The 19,793-nt window shown below is 41.5% G+C and overlaps 2 protein-coding genes and 1 long non-coding RNA gene across 8 annotated transcripts in view; 2 read left to right on the top strand and 1 right to left on the bottom strand.

Moving 5' to 3' along the window:
- LOC148386657 (uncharacterized) overlaps positions 1–1,383 on the top strand; it is a 16,616-nt gene extending 15,233 nt beyond the window's left edge. The window contains exons 6-7 of the long non-coding RNA XR_015862913.1: positions 314–416; positions 541–1,383. This is a non-coding gene — a long non-coding RNA (uncharacterized LOC148386657). The remainder of the gene's footprint in view (positions 1–313; positions 417–540) is intronic.
- Positions 1–10,817, bottom strand: part of slc8a4a (solute carrier family 8 member 4a) — a 13,970-nt gene extending 3,153 nt beyond the window's left edge. Inside the window, exons 1-11 of one of the 4 annotated variants that reach the window (XM_088397681.1) lie at positions 10,697–10,817; positions 10,258–10,376; positions 9,516–9,717; positions 8,587–8,657; positions 8,110–8,225; positions 7,689–7,947; positions 5,410–6,779; positions 4,823–5,340; positions 923–1,029; positions 586–704; positions 350–449 (exon numbers count right to left, since the gene is read on the bottom strand). In XM_088397681.1, coding sequence (XP_088253807.1) covers positions 350–449; positions 586–704; positions 923–1,029; positions 4,823–5,340; positions 5,410–6,732 — 2,167 coding nt within the window. In that variant the 5' untranslated portion in view covers positions 6,733–6,779; positions 7,689–7,947; positions 8,110–8,225; ... (2 more) ...; positions 10,258–10,376; positions 10,697–10,817. Of the gene's footprint in view, positions 1–349; positions 450–585; positions 705–922; positions 1,030–4,822; positions 5,341–5,409; positions 6,780–7,688; positions 7,948–8,109; positions 8,226–8,586; positions 8,658–8,944; positions 9,456–9,515; positions 9,718–10,257; positions 10,377–10,696 lie in introns of those variants that run through there. The other 3 variants (XM_088397680.1, XM_088397683.1, XM_088397684.1) reach the window with 3 other exon arrangements.
- Positions 2,442–19,793, top strand: cnih2 (cornichon family AMPA receptor auxiliary protein 2). 3 transcript variants are annotated; one of them, XM_088397711.1, is made up of 8 exons: positions 2,442–2,850; positions 13,113–13,234; positions 13,432–13,681; positions 14,863–14,931; positions 15,722–15,769; positions 16,016–16,128; positions 16,192–16,335; positions 17,122–19,793. In XM_088397711.1, exons 3-8 carry the CDS (start codon positions 13,601–13,603, stop codon positions 17,147–17,149), a joined length of 483 nt encoding a protein of 160 aa, XP_088253837.1. In that variant the 5' UTR covers positions 2,442–2,850; positions 13,113–13,234; positions 13,432–13,600; the 3' UTR covers positions 17,150–19,793. The 3 variants fall into 3 exon arrangements, with proteins under 3 accessions (XP_088253837.1, XP_088253836.1, XP_088253835.1); XM_088397710.1 differs by having other exon boundaries at positions 13,084–13,234; XM_088397709.1 differs by lacking the exon at positions 2,442–2,850 and having other exon boundaries at positions 12,651–13,234.

Here is a 19,793-nt window from a genome sequence, read left to right as displayed (position 1 = left end):
AACATTGCTATAAATATTTGATGGCCATTAATTGTAGAGAGTTGGCGGGTTCCGTTTTTAATGATGGGCCTCGTGCATTTTTAATCAAGTGTCTGTCTGGATTAGGAAAAAAATACGAGAGATGAGTTGCAGGAAGGTAAAACGTTTAAAAATAGCATTTATATAGCACTCGCTTTGGGTCAGAGTGGGGGTGAAAAAAAATTGTTATCAAATTGATTCCATTTAGGATGCCGGGGACGCCGCACAAAATGGCTGCTTAGCAGCAGCAAGTGGCGAACAAAATCAAGCTCACGGCGATATCGACTTTCCGCAGGATCGCAGTGACGTGATGAGACGCTTGAAGACTCACCTGCGCTGACAGTGACAGCGCTAACAAACTGTTCCCTCCAGCTGCTGCTCCCCACCACCAAAGCCAGGTTAGTCTTTTTAATCAGCTTGTCCACCGTGCTCTGCAAAAAACACGGCTCGATTGAATTAAGCCGTTCCCCGAGATCCACAGTGAGTCAACGTAATTGATTCTTTTTTTTTTCACCAATGCAGAAATAAAATAAAAATGGAACGTGAAAATGAAGACTGAGGAATTACCTTAAATTCATAGGACTCCTCAATGACCACTTCCATGCTTGTATGTTCCCCCAGACAAGGGCAGCCCATCTTCGCCACATCTTCAGGCCCTGCCGGTGTCTTGTTATCATTATTATCTCCTGTAAATGTGAAGAAGTGTCAATCTGGTTACTTAGCTAGCCCTGCACTAGCGCTAATGAGGCAGGTCCTATTTTAGACCTTGACCGTGTCTAATGTGCGAGTTAAATCGTAAAGACCTACGTGGAGAACATTTCAAGCACCTTCCCACACATGTCAATAAGGTGTGATCCAAAAAGGGAGAATTCGTCAGCGTGTTGAATGTGTCACTTGTTCTCACCGTGTCTCTGTCCCACTTCCAGTAAAATGGGCTCCTCCAAAATAATCATGAAAGTCTTGTTCTTCTCATACTCCTCATCGTCGATAATCTTCACGTTCAGCATCTTCCTGAAAGGTCAAAAAAGCCACGGAGATGACATCGATCAATGGATGAGTTCAATTATTTCAGAAATGGCAAGTATCTGGATGAGACAAATGCATTTGTTGGCTGGCTGCCCAAAAAACAGGAGGCTTCTAATGCCAGCTTTAACTTTAAAATCCAAATACAAGCATTTGTAGTCAGAAGCGGTGTAGCCAAACGGCAGCAAGCCCACACAATGAATCACGAAGAGCTGTTCGACAGATAGCAGCTCGCCAGTTGAACAAAATGCTGCTAAAAATCTTTGATGAAAAAAAAAAACATTTATAAAAATAATAAAGCTGGGCGGCAGCAACAAGACTATTTCTCTTATCCATCAAGAATCCTGCATAAAACAGTATCCTATTTATTTTTAAGCATTTGTGACCTTAAACTGAATCTCATTTAATCATTCAATAACCTTTCAATTTAATTCAGCAAACTATTTTAAAAATAATAAATGACGTACAGGAGTTTTGGATTTTTTTGTGTGTGCTTTTTCTTTGTGTAGCTATGGCCTAAAATTCGCATTTTTCCTCATCACAAAGGTCGAATATTCTTTTCAATGATTACTAAATCCAAATTTCATGAAAATACATTTATAATAATAATTGGGAGGATAAGCGGTTAAGAAAATGAATACATGCTCATTTTTCACCATAAATCCACAAGGGGGCAGACTTTTCATCACCATACATTGGAGTCAATGATTTCAGATACTTTTCGGGGAAAAAAATGGAAAAATGCCTTTCAAGGCAGATTCAAATAAACCCTTCAGACATCTCCTGCTAGGCTACGCGACTATTTGAAGTTTGATTCGTGAAGCCGCACTGTCAAACTGTGACCGAGATTCCCTATTTTTCTCCAGTCGCTCGCTTCGTTCTCCTGCAGTGACTTTCTCGATCTCTTTGCACCTCCCTAATGATATGTGGGTGGGTGGTTGTCTATTTCTGTCTACGCGTACATATACAAACGCCCAGGATGCAGCAACACGCAAGAAGCTCACAGAAAAAAAAGCAGATTTATTTTCAACGACAATGGGAGAGGGAAGGAGAACCCGGAGGCAACAAGGAGAAAGAGCTCAGATGTTGAGGACCATGCTGAAGAAGACAGTTGAGTGACGTGAATCAACTCGTTTATGTAAGAAGATCAACAGGAAGAAGCTGTTGGTTCTCATTTCCATATCAAAGAATGTCACACCCACAAAAAAAATAAAAAAAGGTGAATGAATGAATTTCCCTGGTAGTTGTAATGAGACCAAACTTAATGTTGCGTATGCAAATGAGACTGCTGGAACGATTTCTTTAATATAAAATCGGTGTTCAATTCAAGTTGCGTTCAGGGTGTCACTGAGAGCTTGAGGGATGATTTTTTTTTTTTTTTTTTTTTTTTCTGCAGTCTGCGGGTCACAGCGAACTCTCATTGCAGAGGTTCTTGTCAGATCCCGTCAAAACCGGAAGGACATAATACTTAAAACTGGATCTATTGGTCATAGCGTTCGGTCAAAAGCTCCAACTCATTTGTTTACTGAGTACACATCGATAAGGACGTTTGCAAGTTGGACACTTTGAAAAGTCAGGAAGAAAAACAGGTCGAGATTTTCCCCAAAAAATGATGAAGCACTCAAACGCTTGCTGGCTCAACTGGATTGGAACATTGCACGGGCTAAAAAGCCTTACAATGAAGGGAAGTTCTTTTTTAAAAACGAATGGTATCAGACAGCCAACAAAAAGAATTGCTTCGAGAGGCAACAATGGAATATAAGCCAGATTTGAAGAGGATTGTTCAAGGCAAGTCAAGCAACCTGCATAGTAAGTGAAAAATTATTATGTTTTTGTTTGTGGACTTTGTTGGACTGAGTTTGTGTGTGTGTGTCAGTGCACACAATTGTTGAAAATGAATTGAATGACCTGATAAAAATATTGAGAGAAAAAAAATGGTCCAGTTTAGATTTTCAATTATTTCTCGATAAACCTTGCAAAAAAAGGAGGTGCGAATTTAAAATAATATTAATAACTGCACTCCACCTCTTGAGGTGAAGACAACTTTCTTCTGTTGAAGTTGAGCAAACACATGGAATAGTTCAAAGGGATCAAGAGAGCGCGTCGGTGCTGAAAATGAACACTAAAGCGGCAGTACCAAGAAATAGGTTTCTCATATCCTCGGGCAATATTAGGATCTTGACACATTTGGGATTTAGCCGGCAAATCAATCATTCAGAGTATAAATAAAGCCAAGGCACCGAGCTTCTTCCTGATATATTGTCCTCTCACAACATCAAATTTAAAAAAACGGAATTGTTCAAGATTAACATCACTGTTTTTCTTCCTACCTTGAGGAAAACAGCTTTTAAATTTTACAACCAGATGCTGCCTGTTATATTTATTAGCTTGGTAACTCTTCCGGGAGCTCATGAACTTTTTATTTTTCATCTTAACTAAACAAGTCCTTGAATTACCATATGTGCTTTTTTTTTTTTTTTTTTTCTTGAATGTGTTTGATTTGAAATTGCTTGAAATATATCAGCATGCTGCTTTTATCCACATGTGTCAGAAAGTTGGCAATGTTATTGATCGGAACCAACATTAAGCCAGAGGAGTTAAGAACACCAGCTATTGATTTACCTTTTCCACAAGTGTTCCCTCATCCACTCACAGAGCTTTTTATTTGAGCTTATGTAACCGGCCCTGTTATCCACTTTAGCCTCAACTGGTGTGTTGCGGCACACGTAGCGAGGCGCTAACAAAAAACGGAAAGCTTCAAATCCTCCACAAACAAAGCGTGTTCAGATGATTTGGCTCAGAGGCTCGTCTTGAACGCCGCCGCTGAACTGTTCATTTCAACTGGACTTAAAAAGGTTTTTGTGACAAAAAAGATTCTTGTCAAATGTACTGCTCACTCCTTGGCCATCTTATTAGGTACATCTGTTGTTGGAGCTTTATATTTACAATATATAAGAAATCGGGCTTCTTCATCCTCTCAGAGGCTGGGAGAAATAATTAGTGGTTGTTGTTTTTTTTCGTTGTCTTCTAAGCAAGACGTGTTGTGGTCATAATCTAATGAACACTAAGCATGGTCCGGTCCTCCAACGCAAATACAAAATGTTCCTTTGTTGAGCACTATTGGCTCATTAAGCCCAGCTCCTGCAGCATGTGAAGATCATTAGGGAATCTCGTTCAACTTGCTGTAATTGCTCCGGAAAATCTTTTTCAGTAAGCCCTCGGAGTAACATTTAGGATGATGCAGCTTTTATGAAATTTTCGACAACATTGAAAATTCCAAAAATGCACCGGTAATGTTGGAGAAGGAGAAAAATGGGGAGATGTGAGTTCTTTGTGTAGTCACCTGCCGATTTTTTTTTTTTTCCCTCCCTCGGTGCGCTCAGCCGACCCACACAATCCTCCCACTCACTAACCCTGCAATCCTGCTTGCACAGACACATTTATTTGACACGTTTTAGTCAGTGTTTCTCCCGCTGTGGAAATGCTCCTCTTAATCATTTCATAGCAGAAAGCAAACATTTGGCATCTGCTTCCATCAGCTCCGTAAATTTGCTGATTAAAATCATCTCGTAAGCGCACTTTAATGGCTTCTTTCCTTTTCTGCAGTTTTTTTCTTTTCCCCTCATTGGTGATTTGAGCTTGGAAGTCACTAATGCGATCAAAATGGCGTCAACCCACTTGCTGATGACATCATTGATGACATCAGCGCTATGCTATCATCTATATTTGCTGACAAGTTCATAAATCAATCAAGAGTCATAAAATAGATTTGATCACTCACATGGTCTCATCGTTCTGAAACTCCAGCTTGCCGGATACTTCTTCGTAGTCCTCGCCAGCCTTGGCCGTGCCCTCCACGGTGTGGTAAGGCACAGCCACTTTGCCCCTGGCGCCGGACGTCCGGTGAACTTTGACCTGCATGTTTCCCACGCTCTCGCTGACCCTCGTGGACTTGCTCTCGAAGGTAAAGATGCCGGCGTGGTCGTCGTCGTAGATGGTCACCGTGGCCGTGTCGGCGTTACCCAGCGCGGCTTTTGGCGGGATGTGTGAGGAAATGCCCGCCATGCTGTTGCTGGTGGAGATGGAACGGGGATCCAAGATGGAGACCTCGGCTCGGTGCACGATGCGGGGGTTGCTGAGGCGCACGTAGAAGTGTTCGTCTTCTTCGAAAATGTCATCGTCGATCACGCCCACCGTGAACTCTTTGGTGGTCTCGCCGGGCTTGAAGACCAAAGTGCCCTCGGCGAACTCGTAGTCTGATCCGGCGTTGGCGGTGCCATCTTCTGTGCGGTAGTCAACCTAATGAGGAGAAAATAAAAGCACGGATTGACCTTCTTGTGGCCGAAATGATTCATTATTTTTTCTCACCTTCACCGTGCAGCCGGCTTCTCCTCCGTGCCGGCTGACCGAGAGCTTTAAGGAGCCGCAGTTCTCAAAGCACTGGTAATGGGAGGGGTCAAACTGCAGGTAGATAGTGTTGGGGTCTTCTTCTTGTCCACTGGCCTCATGACAGCTCACCACCTTCCTGGCTTGGTCGGCAGCGTGCTTTTTCAGAATGTTCCCGGCTCCGATCATCATCCGCGTGGCTTGGATACGGTAGAAGGCTCGGCTCTTCTGTTGTTGGACCAAGACTTGGTAGTTGGCCATTTCGATCAGCTGCTCCATATCCTTCTCCGGATGCCTCTGCTTGAGGTCCTTCAGAGTGCGAGCCATATCTCTTCTCGCTTCCTCTTCTTGGTCCTGCTCGGGATTCATCCCTCCACCTTCCTCCACCCCCTCCAGCATCCCATCCAGAGCTTCTTTGGGGTTTCCGTGGGAGTTGACCCCTTGACCGTCCATCTCCAAGTCGGTTTTGGTAAACATGGCTTCCCCTTCCGTTTCGATGATAATACCTCGAGTCTTGTCGGCACGGTAGCGTTTGTTGACGTACTTGTAGAAGAGCAGACGGCGATCGGCGATCCAAGCTTGCAGCACGCAGAGTGGGAAGAAGAGAAACGTGAGGACCGCCTCCCAAACCTCCACCTCGCCGGGGGAGAAAACCGACAGGATGAGGTACAGCCAGATGTAGGCAAAAATGCTCCAGGCGCCGGTGACGAAAAAAACCCTCAGATGCTTGATTTTGCGGGTCTCGTTTTCTGGCACCACGTAAACGCAGATGGCTATTATGATGAACATGTTGAACGCGGCGCTGCCCACGATGGTGCTCGGTCCCAGCGCGCCCGATTCAAAATTATGCCCCACCACCTCGATGACGGACAAAAGGATCTCCGGCGCCGACGACCCTAAAGCCATCAAGGTCAAGTTGGACACGGTCTCGTTCCAAATGCGCACGGTGGTGGTGGTGGTCTCGCCGTTGGGCTTCTTGATGGTGATTTCTTTTTCCTGAGAGGTGATGACCTCAATGGATGACATGAAGCGATCGGCGATGATGGACATGCCCAGGAACATGTAGATGAGAGCCGCAAAGTAAACAATGGCTCGAGCCACTTTATCACCCACCACGGGGTTCTGAGGATTCCACATGGGCAGCACCACCCCATCCGAGCAGTTATCTTCACTGGAGCAGTTGCCCCGTGGGCTTCCGGGATCTTCATGACTGGAGCTGCCTCGAGATACGTGGGTGACTCCCGGGAGCAGCAGGAGTAGGACCGAGATGTAGACACAAGATGGAGTCCGCTTTTGCAGAAACATGGCCGCCGTTTACTCTTCTCAATTTAATTCATGTGGATCGGAAACCTCTGCAAGAAGAAAAGGGGCAGATGGATGGAAGATTCGAGATTTCTGCTCTTCTGTATGCAAATGATGTGGGATCCGATAGCTCGGAAAAGCAGAAATATTGGCAAGTATTAATCGTTGAGTCATTGGTGTTAGCCTGCCCCGCTCCCACACAATGGCATCGTTTTGCACGAAAAAGCGCCCGGTGGAAACGTTCACCTTTGCACCCGCATTACGAAGAGGAAAAGTGACTCAGTCGCGTCGAGTTGGATGGGACGCTAAAAATAATCCTCGGGTATAGAAGAAGAAAGAATAGACCGCCGATGTGATTGTGAACATGCCTTGGCTGTTTTCCCATAAAGACGCAGTCAAATATAATCTGATCTTTTTTTTTTTTTTACATTTCTGTCTCCACTTGTTTCATAACGATTTGGGAAAGATTTATGTGCCATTTAATGCATTTTTTAAGACCTTAGTAACCTAATTTTATGGCTTTGCTGTGCCACCATTTTAAAACTATAAATACACCGCTGAATGAGAACATTTCAGCCTTGGGGGGGGAGAGGAGGGGGGGGATTGGCTCCGAACAAACATAATTGTGCTAGATTATGTGTTTGGGAAAAAAAAGTCTTTACGAAAAGCCATTTAAAGAACGTCTGAGGGAAAAGTTCTTCACGGTGTATTTCTTAGCAGCCATTTGAAAAGCTCGGGTGAATAATTCAGAGTGGAGAGCCCGTGGAAGTCGGAGGCTCCACATCAGCGTCAATATGAACACTGAGCGAAAACAGCACACGGGGGAAGGTGTAATCTGATGCGCCTGATCAAAATTTTAAGAGCGTTTCAAAAATAGGTTGGCTGCTTACATCAGAGATGACAACGTTTAACGTTCTCATTGACATGCAGCAAAGGAAACGCTCGCAAATCTGACCTACCAGCTCACGGTCACCGTGAAGGTGAAGCCGAGACAGACGTGGTTTTATTTTTTGAGACACCTCCGATAGAGAGAAACAGATTGTGCAGGAGCAGCAACATGACTGCCATGGCACTGTTGCTCAGATGGTGTAACACATCAGCACCACGGACAGCGAGTCTTGAAAAAACGCCTGAGGATGTCTTCCAGCGTGTCATCTCGACTCTTGGAAAATCCCATACAGCCGATTTAATGCTTCAAAGGCTTTAAGATTAATCATCCTGAACACGAAACAAAAAGGGATGCTCCTTTTAGAAAGGAACTCAGCCCTGCCAATTTAAGTCTTGGACTTTTTGTTGTTACACTAATCTAATCAAATTGAATGCAATTTCTTCTGCACAAATGTTGAGTGGGTGCTGTTTCTATGGAAATAGGAAGCTTACCAAGTGGTGGGATTACGGAAGAAGAAATGTTTCTCTTGTTTAGCACACCTTTGCCAACAACCTCGAGTACAATGACTTGATATTTCAGGTGTTGACTTTTTCCTCAACTCGAGATTCTGTCCAAAGAGCATTTATTTATTTATTGATGTATTTATTTATTTATTAAGGCCTACACATAGTATTTAATGGCTTCAATTTGAATTGTTTACATATGCTAAAAATCAATTTAATTATTATGAATGATTAAATACTCGATTACATAATTACTGTTATTATTTTTAGGTCGGATTTGTTGTTTATTATCATAAACACCACTGTTTAAGGAATTTAATGTGAGCCAATTATAGTAAAAAATCCAAGGTGGCAAAACAGCCTATAGGATGGAAGATGCAGCAGTTACTCAATTGGGTAAACACTGGAAGTTGCCAAACATGAATTGTCTATATTTAACATCTCAAAAAAAACATTGTGACTCACCTTGCAAGTTGTTGAGTGCACTTGGTGTTTGAAGGAGAACGCGTCAGAAGTGGAAAGTACTTTGCATTTCTCTGTGCAGGAGAGAAAAAAAAAAGCATTTAGATCAAAATCAAAGCAGACAAGAGGGCTTCCCCGTGAAGGCATTTTCAAATTTTAGAAAGAAACACCGAATGGACTGCACTTGAGGAAATTGGGAAAAAAAAGGTGAAATCTAACTAAGACAACATTGCAGGGAAAGAAAAGTCGATTATTCGCAGCAGGCTGTGCGTGAGGGACTAATTGACGACTCCATTTGATTCGCACAGCACAGCAGCGCCACATGTGCTCACGGAAATCGCTTGCTTATTGCTCTCCTTGCCTGCAGATGAGCAAACGAGGCAGCCGGAGTGGCGTCCACGCAGCAAGATTCGATCTTGCGCCCGTCCGTTCGAATGTGTTGGAATTCCTTCTATGTCCAACTTGACACCTCCGGGTTACTTCTTCTTGTGGCAAAACATTTCATAAATCTTTTTTTTTAAGAATAGACTTACAACACACGTTCATTCACCCGCAGCTCGAACGTTGGTGCGTAAAATCAGAGCGACTCTTTTCTCTTTAGCCTCCCGCGGAATGAGTCACAAATCCCCCTAAAGTGCCGTTTTAGGAAAGAGTGTTTTTAATCCGACAAATGTGCAGAGTAGTTGAGAAAATCAAATCAAAAACGAGGGGAGAAGCCTTGCGCTTTTAAGCAAAGGGGGGAACGCAGACAGCGGTGGACGCATGAGAAAAGGCGTGAATGAATGGATGGATGGATGGATGACTGGTGATGGAGCGCGAGAGCAAGCCAGGGTAAAATGGATAACGAGCGAGCTGCTGCTGGTGGACGAGATGAAGAGTGTGCGTTGCCCGAAAAGCAAATAAATAAATAAATACAAGTGTTCGAGTCTTACTCTTGCAGCCTTGGCACCAGAGGCGAGGAGCGAGAAGGAGGAAAAGCAGTAACACTGCAGTGGAGACAAGGGAGGAGACGACACACGCTCGATTTGGACCTTCTCACTGCGCATCAGGAGTCCACGGCGAACGACTCTTTTACTCCGATTTGTTTGACATCATCACTCATCGCTCAGCGGCACCCCCGTCACCTGTTGTCGCCTAGAAGAGAACCCAAAAAAAAAAAAAAGACCACTTTATTAGGCACACCTGGGATAGTCTTGTAAGATTCTCACGGAGAGGTTCAAAAGTCTGCCTTTAGAATATAAAAAAAAATAATAATGCGAAGCGAAACTATCACACTGACCGGCACGTACGCCGGAACCGGTTGTGGGTTGCAGTGGTGTGAAACTGCACTGCATCGATCTGTTTCTCATGAAATGATCATCTCATTATGGGAAACGAGGAAATATTCGAAACAATAGCTGCATGATGCACTGCAGTTGTTTGTACGTTGGGCGCCTGCTGCAGGTGGACTTTGGATAAGCTCATTAGTATGATGGCATCCCTCATTTTGAGCTGTTCCCTTTAATAACTCTCAAAAAGGAGCCTTGTTGTTTTAAGTGCTATAGTATTATTTAATCATGAGCAACGACAGCATGAGCTTGTTGTTCTTCCTGGTTGAGTTTAACCTTATTCAGGGGTCACCGGAGCGAATCAGTTTTGAATAGCAACAAAATTGTTCGTTATTGATTCACTTGCCTGTTATTTAATGGAAAGAAGTGTCTTTGGTTTTCTGGATCACTTTGCCAACCAGTCCTGGGTGAAGTCTGCCTTTGTCCAAAGTCAGCTGAGATAGACTCCATGAGCTCCCCATGACCCTGAAGTTGAAAAATGACATCATCGTTCAGCTTAGCCAGAAGTTATAAGGTTTTTTTTTTAATGCGAAAATGTGCAAAAGATTTTCCGATTTGTTGTCTGGGCTCAATAAGCAGGCGAGACGTTTGCAGACAGGTGCTTCGCTTTATTTGAAAGTGGCAAACATAATGAAAACCACGCTGGAATGAAAACATCACTTTGAATAGTACAAAGAAATGATTTAGTTCCGCTTGAATGAAAAATTCGAGAGCTAGAAAGCGACAGAGCAAAAATACAAATGAGCATAAATTCAGATGCATAAGTGAAAATGAGGAATTTTTACCTTGAATCTGTGATACAAGTACATTGTTTTGAAATGTCGGACTTTTGTTTCTTAGCTTTATCGACAACTCCTATCGCTAAGGTCTCAGGGAAGACCATCCTCTTAGCTTTGATGATGTGACATCATCTTAAGAGGTGTGATAATGAAGCTTAGTGACTTGGAGATGATGTACTGAGCATATTTGTCATCCAAATGCTGACATCATCCAAAAGAAGCTAAAAACTTGAGGTCCTGTCTGGAGTTTCACGTCACTCATTCACTGCCAGCCCTGATCTTTGACGTCTATAGCTGTCAATGGCAGTGAAGGTATTCTCTATGGAAAAAAAAAATCTTCAAACTTGTGCTGCCAATGCAAGTGCAGCATTCTTGTTGCCACAAAATGATGACAACACACAATTCTCTCTTTTATATAATGTGCCATTACTAGTCACAGGGCACACATAACATTATATTGAATATTGCAAATATGTCAGATTGATCATATAAAGCCACATGTTTGGGTGAAGTGTAATATTTCTGGGCTTGTTTAAGGCTCTTTTTTTTTATTTGTATTGCTAGCTTGTTGAAACACATATTGAATTTAGGCCCAAAGGGCAGCAGGTCATTTTGTGATGCTCACATCGTATAGTTCCATGGGGATGGATCTAATCCTCGCTGCAATATCCTTGTAAATGCTGCGCTTCGTAGCTCAATTCACAAAGCAATTCTTGGAGTCCCACCGAAGCCAAGCGACTGAGCTTCATTGCTTTTCCATCAAGACATTAGCAATGTGGATTGTTTTTCTATATATAGTCAGAATGGCGACATCTCGAGATGTTCCACAGCAGGAATTTTCAGCAAGCGGTGACTTAATTTGTTAATCAGTCCTGTTAGATGCCTTAATGTGACCATCTGTTGCTGTCTCCAGCGTGTCGCCATCTTGTGGTTCATTTAGTATCTGTCATTCTTCATCTGCAGCATCAAATTAATTCGAACGTACCATATCCAGGGAATTAGACGTCAGTGTCATTTTTTTGGGAGGCAGCACATTGTGAAGTGAAAATCTGAATCGGTTTTCATATGTCTTTCTTATATTTTTGTTTTTAATTGATCATTTTTCTCACGTTAGAGAAAAACAAGGGCGGATTTGGAATCTGCAAAAAAAAAAAATCTGAGGAAGATTACTTGCATCTCGGATTAAAAATTTAGTAAGAACGTGTTGAGTAGTGTAATTCACATTTCTCCCATAAATTAATAAACACAACTTGTGATCATTTGTCATAATTTATATGTATGAATAAGCTTTATATCTATTTGATCTCATACCCGCGCAAAGCTTTCATTTATTATGAAGCGATAAATTCTCTATACCAGTTACCGATACCATTTATTACCACTAGAGGGCAGGCTACATCCATTTATGGACAATCTGCGTGTTATCAATTATTTAAATGTATTTCAATTGTTTCTGTTCTTCCAAGCATCAACTGGCAAAATTTCCATACTAAATACAATAATAAAATTGAGATGCAGGCATTCCAACCACTAGCTGCCAATTCAATCAAATGATTTATTTCAAAGTAGTGCAGAACTTGAAGGCAAAGATACACACAATTGAAAATACACAAGATATTTGTACATGCAATGTCTTGCAATTTTGAAAAGCTACTTAACATTTGCAGCTTTGGACTTAGTTGTTGCATATTTTTGGGTCTTTTCACTTGAAACTGAAGAAAAATCAGACACTGAAGAGTGTTATGAAATGAGACCCTCACCCTTTGAGGACCTGGTTTCGCCAAGTGTCTACAGCTGCTTGGCTGTCGTGTTGTGTTATTCCACTGAATTGTCAAACGAGCTGCTGGTGTCTCTTTCCAGTCTTCAATCACTTCCATCTTTTACATAGGAATGATTTTAAAGGCAGCACTATTCATCTAGCAGACTTTTGGAACCTGAGGTTGGAAATATGATTTGTGAATGGGTGCAATCGAGGTGCAGACAAAAGGGGGGAAACATTTTGTGCTTGCCCTGCCCCCTCAGCAGTCTCTGGGGACCAGGCGATTATGAAAATGAATAAATGAGAGAGAGAGAGACGGAGAGAGAGAGCTGGCATAAGCGACAGAAGACGTCGAGGGTTGGGAGAGGAGAGAGCAAATCAGAGCAGAAGGGAAAACGGGGTGATGCGATTGGCTGCTCCTAATGTTGAGCATGATAGAAATACCTCTCTCAGACGGACAGTAGGCAGAAAATACATCTTCTTAGATCTTAAAAAAAAAAAAAAAAAAAGAGGACAAGGAGAAAGTAAAGAGCAGGACTAATTAATTTCAGATGTTGATGTGGACATTTGTATTTTGGAAGTCTAAATGAGCGTAGCTGCTGATTCCTCTGTTGACGTTTTTTTTTTCCTGAAGAATCAAACCAGCCTCTTTTAACCGTTCAGGCACGGAGATGGTTTAGGGATGCGAGAAGAGAGTTGTGACATGCTGTCGATCCAAATTGACCAAGACGTGGACGGAGTGGAATGTTCTCTTCTGTGGCAGACGCGTCACCAGCCAGATTCAGGTACTCTCTGCTCAATATTTACAAAATATCACTCCATGCTATCTTCTTCTGTATATGTGATGTTGACATTATTATAGCTTAAAATTTTCTGTCATCCTTGTAATGATCAACTTAAGGGAGACATCAAGTAGTTGGGCAAACACGATAACAAATGTTATTTCCCACAAACCATCTTTAATCAATAATTCTCTCATTAGTTATACCTGAGGGCGTCAAACTGAGAAAGACAAATCTCCCCTGAGAGAGAGAGGGAGAGAGAGAGAGAGGAAGGGTGCAGGAAGCCACAGACCGAGCGAGCGAGACAAAGGTGGGGGTTCCCCTCGCCTTCTCTCCTCCAGTCTTGTGGTCAGGCTGGCCGGCACTGCCATGGCGTTCACCTTTGCGGCCTTCTGCTACATGCTCACCTTGGTGCTGTGCGCCGCCCTCATCTTCTTTGTCATCTGGCAGGTGAGTATAGCAATTAAGTGGATCCACACAAACACATCCATCCACCCACGTATCTTCTCCAGAGGTGATCAGGTGGACACTACATAAGAGTGTTTATCTTGTGGCAGGGGATAAATGGAAGTAATTATGCCATATTGTAGCTGCAGACAGCAAAGTAATTGCACATGTATGTCACTGTCAGGCGTTTTGTAATTCCCTGTGGAAAGCATCATGTGACATGTTGTTCTCGGCAAACAATGGGACTCGATTGGGGGTCTCGGAAATGTGGAATCCCACACTGAGATGTTTTCCAGTAGATATTCAGCCATGCGTTCAAATTGCAAATTACTGTATGCTGGAAAAACTACAATAGCATCTCTTGTGGTGGTTTTATGATCAGAAGCTGGAAATTACAAAGAAGAATAAAAAAACAATCATTTCATGCAATATTATATTTTGAACATATAGATATTTCTTTTAATTGTTAGAAGGGTGTTTTATTTATCAATAATACTATCGGAGATTTAAGAGTTGAGTACTCGGTCTGAAAATGTAAACAATATACATATAAGCTTATTACAGAGATGCTCAATCTAAAAAAAATGGAGAGACTGATGCTTAGGTTTTGGAAAAAGTCCGACTAAATTCTCATCAGACCAGCTTATTTGTGCTTTTCTGTGGCTCCGTCCCTGTGTGTTGACAATAAAGCTGCTCCTCAAACACCACAGCAAACTTGCTCATAATGAATTCAGGGAGGCAGCATCATATTGCCAATCGGGAGTATTTGTCAGTAAAAATTTGCACAGACGTCAGCGGAGACTTCCGCCACGCCGATGACAATATCATTTCAGCTTCAGACTGTAAATGACAAACGTGTGATTACATATTTGTCATTCGGCGTGTGAGAAAGCGAGCGGGCGGGGGGGCGAAACGGCAAAGCAGTTCAACCGTGTGATTAAAAAGCTTATCAAACTACGATCATGAAGCAACCCCCCCGGTAAGGCTCAACGCACTGCCAGAATATCCCAATTGAATTTGTCTCTCAGCCAATCAGATGGTATGTTCACTACATGAGTAACCATGGAAGCCACTGAGGGGGTTGCCTTGTCGCTATGGCAACTGTATCTGTTTACAAACGATGGAGAGAGTGAAAATGCTCGTTACGAACACAAGCTGAACGCATCACGTGCGCTATGTTTCAGATTATCGCGTTTGACGAACTGCGCACAGACTTCAAAAACCCCATCGACCAGAGTAATCCCACCAGAGCGGTAAGAAATCGTCTTGTGTTAAATATGCACGCAGAAAAAAAACATTCTGAGAATTCACAAATACAGATAATATGCAGTTTTTGCAATTTGGCATCAGCTGTGAGAGTCTTAGCAAACGTTTCGGGAACAATGTGAAGCCGCAAAAGTGAGAGTGATGAGGAGTGGGAGAGGAAACTGTGAAATCGGGCTGTGGGAGTGTGGAGGCACGCCAGACACACACACACACACACACACACACACACACACACACTTCAAAGAATAAAAATATCTATACCTGGCTTTACCTTTGTCTGGGCCAGTCCAGAAAAAATCCCATAGGTTATCTTTCCATAGTTAGCATAGCATCTTCTCCTTAATTATCCAGTCATGGAGATTTGAAGGTAAACCGATAAGTTGAAGCCCAGCCAAGAACATGACCACATCTTTGATACTCAACTTTGATGACAAAAGAAAAGCAACAGCAGGGATTTATGATTCTTCCAAGGGCAACACTGACAAAATGAAAGTGGCAAATCACAAGATCAGCCTCAAGGGAAACCCACTAAAGTGTTTTTGTTCTTGAAAGAAGTTACTTGTTATCAGTCTGGGTGTGAAATTACAAATGTTTTTTTTTTCTTTCTCCATTCCCTTCGGCGACAACATTGAAGCACACTTGTACAAACGATTTCCTAAATCCAGTACAAAAAGAATATTTGGTTAAAAAGGAATTGATTCTATGTAAGTGTATTTAAAAAGAGAAATTGAAAGGAAGAAATGGATGAGCCTTTTTCCTTTTGTGTCTGATCCACAGAGGGAACGGATTCTCAATATCGAGCGAATCTGCAACCTTCTTCGCAGAGTGAGTGATTTCACTTTTTCACCTGGTTCAGCTCAGCTCGGCTCGATAACAACACCAGGGGGGCTTTATTTGTCTCTGCCGCTAGTGGGACTGCCATGACGCACATGATTCACTTCACATGAAGCCACCTTTGGTGCTTCTCTCCACACCCACACACCCATAGAGATTGTTCTCCATATTATCATCAGAGAAAGCCATTTGTTTATTTCAGTATATATTCCTCTTATGCATCCTTCTGCTGTTTAGTTGGTGGTGCCAGAATATTCCATCCATGGACTCTTCTGCCTAATGTTCATGTGTGCTGCAGAATGGGTCACACTTGGCCTAAATATTCCTCTTCTCTTCTACCATCTGTGGAGGTACGACTCGCACGGAAATCTTCAAAATGTATGTACGTAAGATTCCTTTTTTATTCTTCTCAGGTTTTTCCATCGACCGGCCGATGGGTCCGAGGTTATGTACGATCCTGTGAGTGTGATGAACGCTGACATCCTTAATTACTGTCAGAAGGAGTCGTGGTGTAAGCTGGGCTTTTATCTTGTCTCGTTCTTCTATTATCTCTACAGGTAGGTGGTTCAATTCTGCTTTCAAGGCTGTATTTACACTGTAGATGTTAATAATATAATATTTTTTGGGTTCAACTATAAATTGACATGAACGTGGCCGTGATGAGATAGTGTTTAGAACATCTGCATCAAAGGTTGAGGTTCTGGTTTCGCATTGTGGCTTTTGCATGTTCTCCCTGTGCCTGAACGGCTTTTCTCCATCTTCCTCCTACATCCTAGAAAGCATATAATTCCATTTAAGACTCACAATTGTTCATAAGTGTGAATGTGAGTCATATGGTGAAGAGAAATATACTGACCTTGACTTCACGACTGTGATTCATAGTCAACAGCTGTCTGTAACGTTGGACTGGAAAACATGTCTCTGGATTCAAAGTGCCCTGGTTAAAAGATCAAACTTTGGGTATTTTTAGATATTAGTCCCAGCCCACTATCCATGAGTCGGCTGGAAAAGCAAAGACAGGTTCATTTACTTTGACGATTCTGGAGACTGTGCTCATCATGGGCTGTAATAGGCTGTTGGGTATTTTAGGAATTTTCTGGGAATTTTTTTCTCACATCTCCTTAGTCCCCTAATGCGGAAGATATAGTGAATATTTGATGAAAAAATTTGAGTTTGTAAAAAACAATATTTTTATCTTTGCCCCCCCCCACCCCAAAGAAAAAAAATCCTAGCTCCGGCAGTGATTTGAACCACATTGTGTAAATGCAGCCTTTTACGGACTCACACTATTGGAAGTCTAATTGTGTCTCTCCATCTTTGTCGTGATCTATTCATTGATCAAGCATGGTCTATGCCCTGGTGAGCTTCTAAAAGAGACTCCCTGGTGAGATGGATAGAAACGGAAAGAGCGACCACATCAGCTCTACCTTCCCATCCATCAGTGGGCTCGGGTTTCCCCCGCAATCCAACGAAACCAACCCAAACAGAGTGCCATTGTGAATGTAAAGGTGTTGCCTCCGATCCATTTCCGTATATCACTTTATTACAAACACTGCAGTGAGACAGATGGACAAAGCAATGGATGGAAAATAAAGCGGATGACGGAAAAGGTGTTTGTGTTGCCTTTGACGCCTCATGACCAATGTTGACAAGGACTCTGAAGGGCTGGAGTAATCCCACGCTGCTCTTACTGATCCAGTCTTTGAACTCACTGTGACTTTCCAAATGTTTAACATGGGCTGGAACACAAAATCATTTGTCTGTAATTTTCCATTTGGATGGTGTACATCTGTTTGGTGGTACTCCATATTTTGATAAGACACCTCTAATATCCAACCACTGTTTTTCTACTGGGTTGCTGATACATTTTACTGTAAAATGAAGAAGAAATTAAAATCACTGTAAAAATCGCAGGCAGGGATATTACAGGTCAGTTTGTGCACAGACAATTTTAATTGAGATGTCGAGAAAGCTTTGGCTGCCAGGGTCATTGGGGTCAAACTGTAAAAAAAATAATAATTCAAAAGTAAGGTCAAAGTCTCTATTCGACTTGAATTCCCGGTAAATGCTAGAAGCAATTATTTTTTTTCCTCCGCAAAGCTTTGCGCTCAATGCCAAAAGATTGTATATGAAAAACATTGTGCCAAAGAACAAGGGTGAAGTGAAAAGCAACAATAAGGCTTGAGAAATACTTTAAATGCTAAAGCAACGTGATGTGTTCTTCAAAATAATATCCAACCTTGGTACGATGGTTTTCTTAAACACAACAGAACAAAGGCCTGTTTTATTTTTTAGTGTGCAGAAATCGCCTTATTGCCATTTGTGTTAGCACCTATGCTAGCTATTTTAGCACAGTGACATTTCACGTATAACAAGCAATTAAAACGACTATGTTGTGCGAGTGTGTTTCATAACCGAGTGGGACGCAAAGTGATAATGATGTAGAGTCATTTCATTTATTTAGATAATACAATCAGACACATGAAGTCATTGCTGCTTGATGACCAAGCTCATCTGCTTTCATGTGTTCATTAGTTGGCCTTATATGTAGATAAGTGATGATTCCATTGTGATTTGTAGGAGTGCAGCTATTCAGGGGCTTGATTAAAAAAAAAAAAAATGTTCCCCCCCCCCTCCGGCTGCATGTGTAGTAATTAACAAGTACTGATAACATGTCTGGTGTTGCTACTTAGGAAAAAGTGTATCATGAGTAGTGCAGCCTGTCAAAATATTTTCAAACATTCACACCACAGTGTTAAATATATATTTTGGTGTAGGAAAAAGATATTTTGAATAGACAGCAATACTAGGATTAAAGCCTAACACGGGAATAAATTCATTCTATCATTTGCGAAGAATTCAAATAAATATCATGGACAACAATTACTTGATTGATTCTTAGGATATTTCTTTTACAATTCAGATGACATATATTTCACGTTTGGAGAAAATATTCTTTTTGTTATACGGTATATCAATATTTTTGTTGTTCATACTAAACTGAATATAAGGGTAAAACTGAAGAAAAATAAAAGGGAGGGCAGATGATGTTAAAGTGCAATTAAGGTGTTTACAATAATGGTACTAGAAGCATTTCTGTATGTAACATACATGGTTACATACATTGTTTACATGGCTTGTGTGTCTTATTCTAACACCCCCATTGCAGTAATTATTGCAATAAATATTTTTTTGTAAACAAAACCACTGCCGATCCAACACTAGCAAGTGACAGCATAGCGCTAACTTGACAAATGCTAACCTCTTCCGCTAGAAAAAATGTTTTGGGAATAATAAGTGAATTAAATGTCAATTTTAAATACAAATAAGATCAGTGAATTAAATTGTATTCATTTGCAAGAATGTATGTGATGAAAAAAAATTGCAGAAAAAGTTTAAAAATATCAAATTTCAAATATAAACAGATTTAGAAAGGAAGAGAATTAAAGAAAAGTTTGGTAAATATCCAGAAAAGTCTCAAATGTTTCATTTCAACCCTTTAGTGTAGTAAAAAAAAAAAAAAAAAAAAAGAGATCTTCTAGTCCTTAAGAAACGTGAAAGACACAAACAACACAATCCTGGCAACAATATTGAGGACACCTGCACAATTTCATCATATTCAATTCGAGAGCTATAAAAAAATTCACATCCTGCTTCCACACTATCAAAAACATCAAATTAAAAGTTGCGTTGTTGTAAACTTTGTTGTTCAGGTGTGCTTAATGTTGTGCCACTTTAGTTGGAATAATACCATCGGGACAATCGCCATAAGGACAGTTGGAGAAATACAATTTGGTTGACTGTCTCTTTGTATCCATGTATGTAATCTCCAAGCAAATTGAAAAATGTCATTTCGGTCCTATCTATTTATTTGTATACATTTCTGATCATTGTATGCTATATAACCAGTTTGGTGGACAACTTTAGATCAATCAGGTTTCAATATGATGTACAGTTCATAAATACTAAGCAATTCATATGTATTGTAATAAAATAAATACATCCCCAAAAATCA

This window comes from Syngnathus floridae, chromosome 15 (assembly GCF_059516105.1).
Source record: "Syngnathus floridae isolate MCC-2025c chromosome 15, RoL_Sflo_1.0, whole genome shotgun sequence".
Lineage (NCBI taxonomy): Eukaryota > Metazoa > Chordata > Actinopteri > Syngnathiformes > Syngnathidae > Syngnathus > Syngnathus floridae.
Note: the sequence above shows the minus strand (reverse complement) of the source record. Positions and strands in the feature narration are given on the sequence as shown.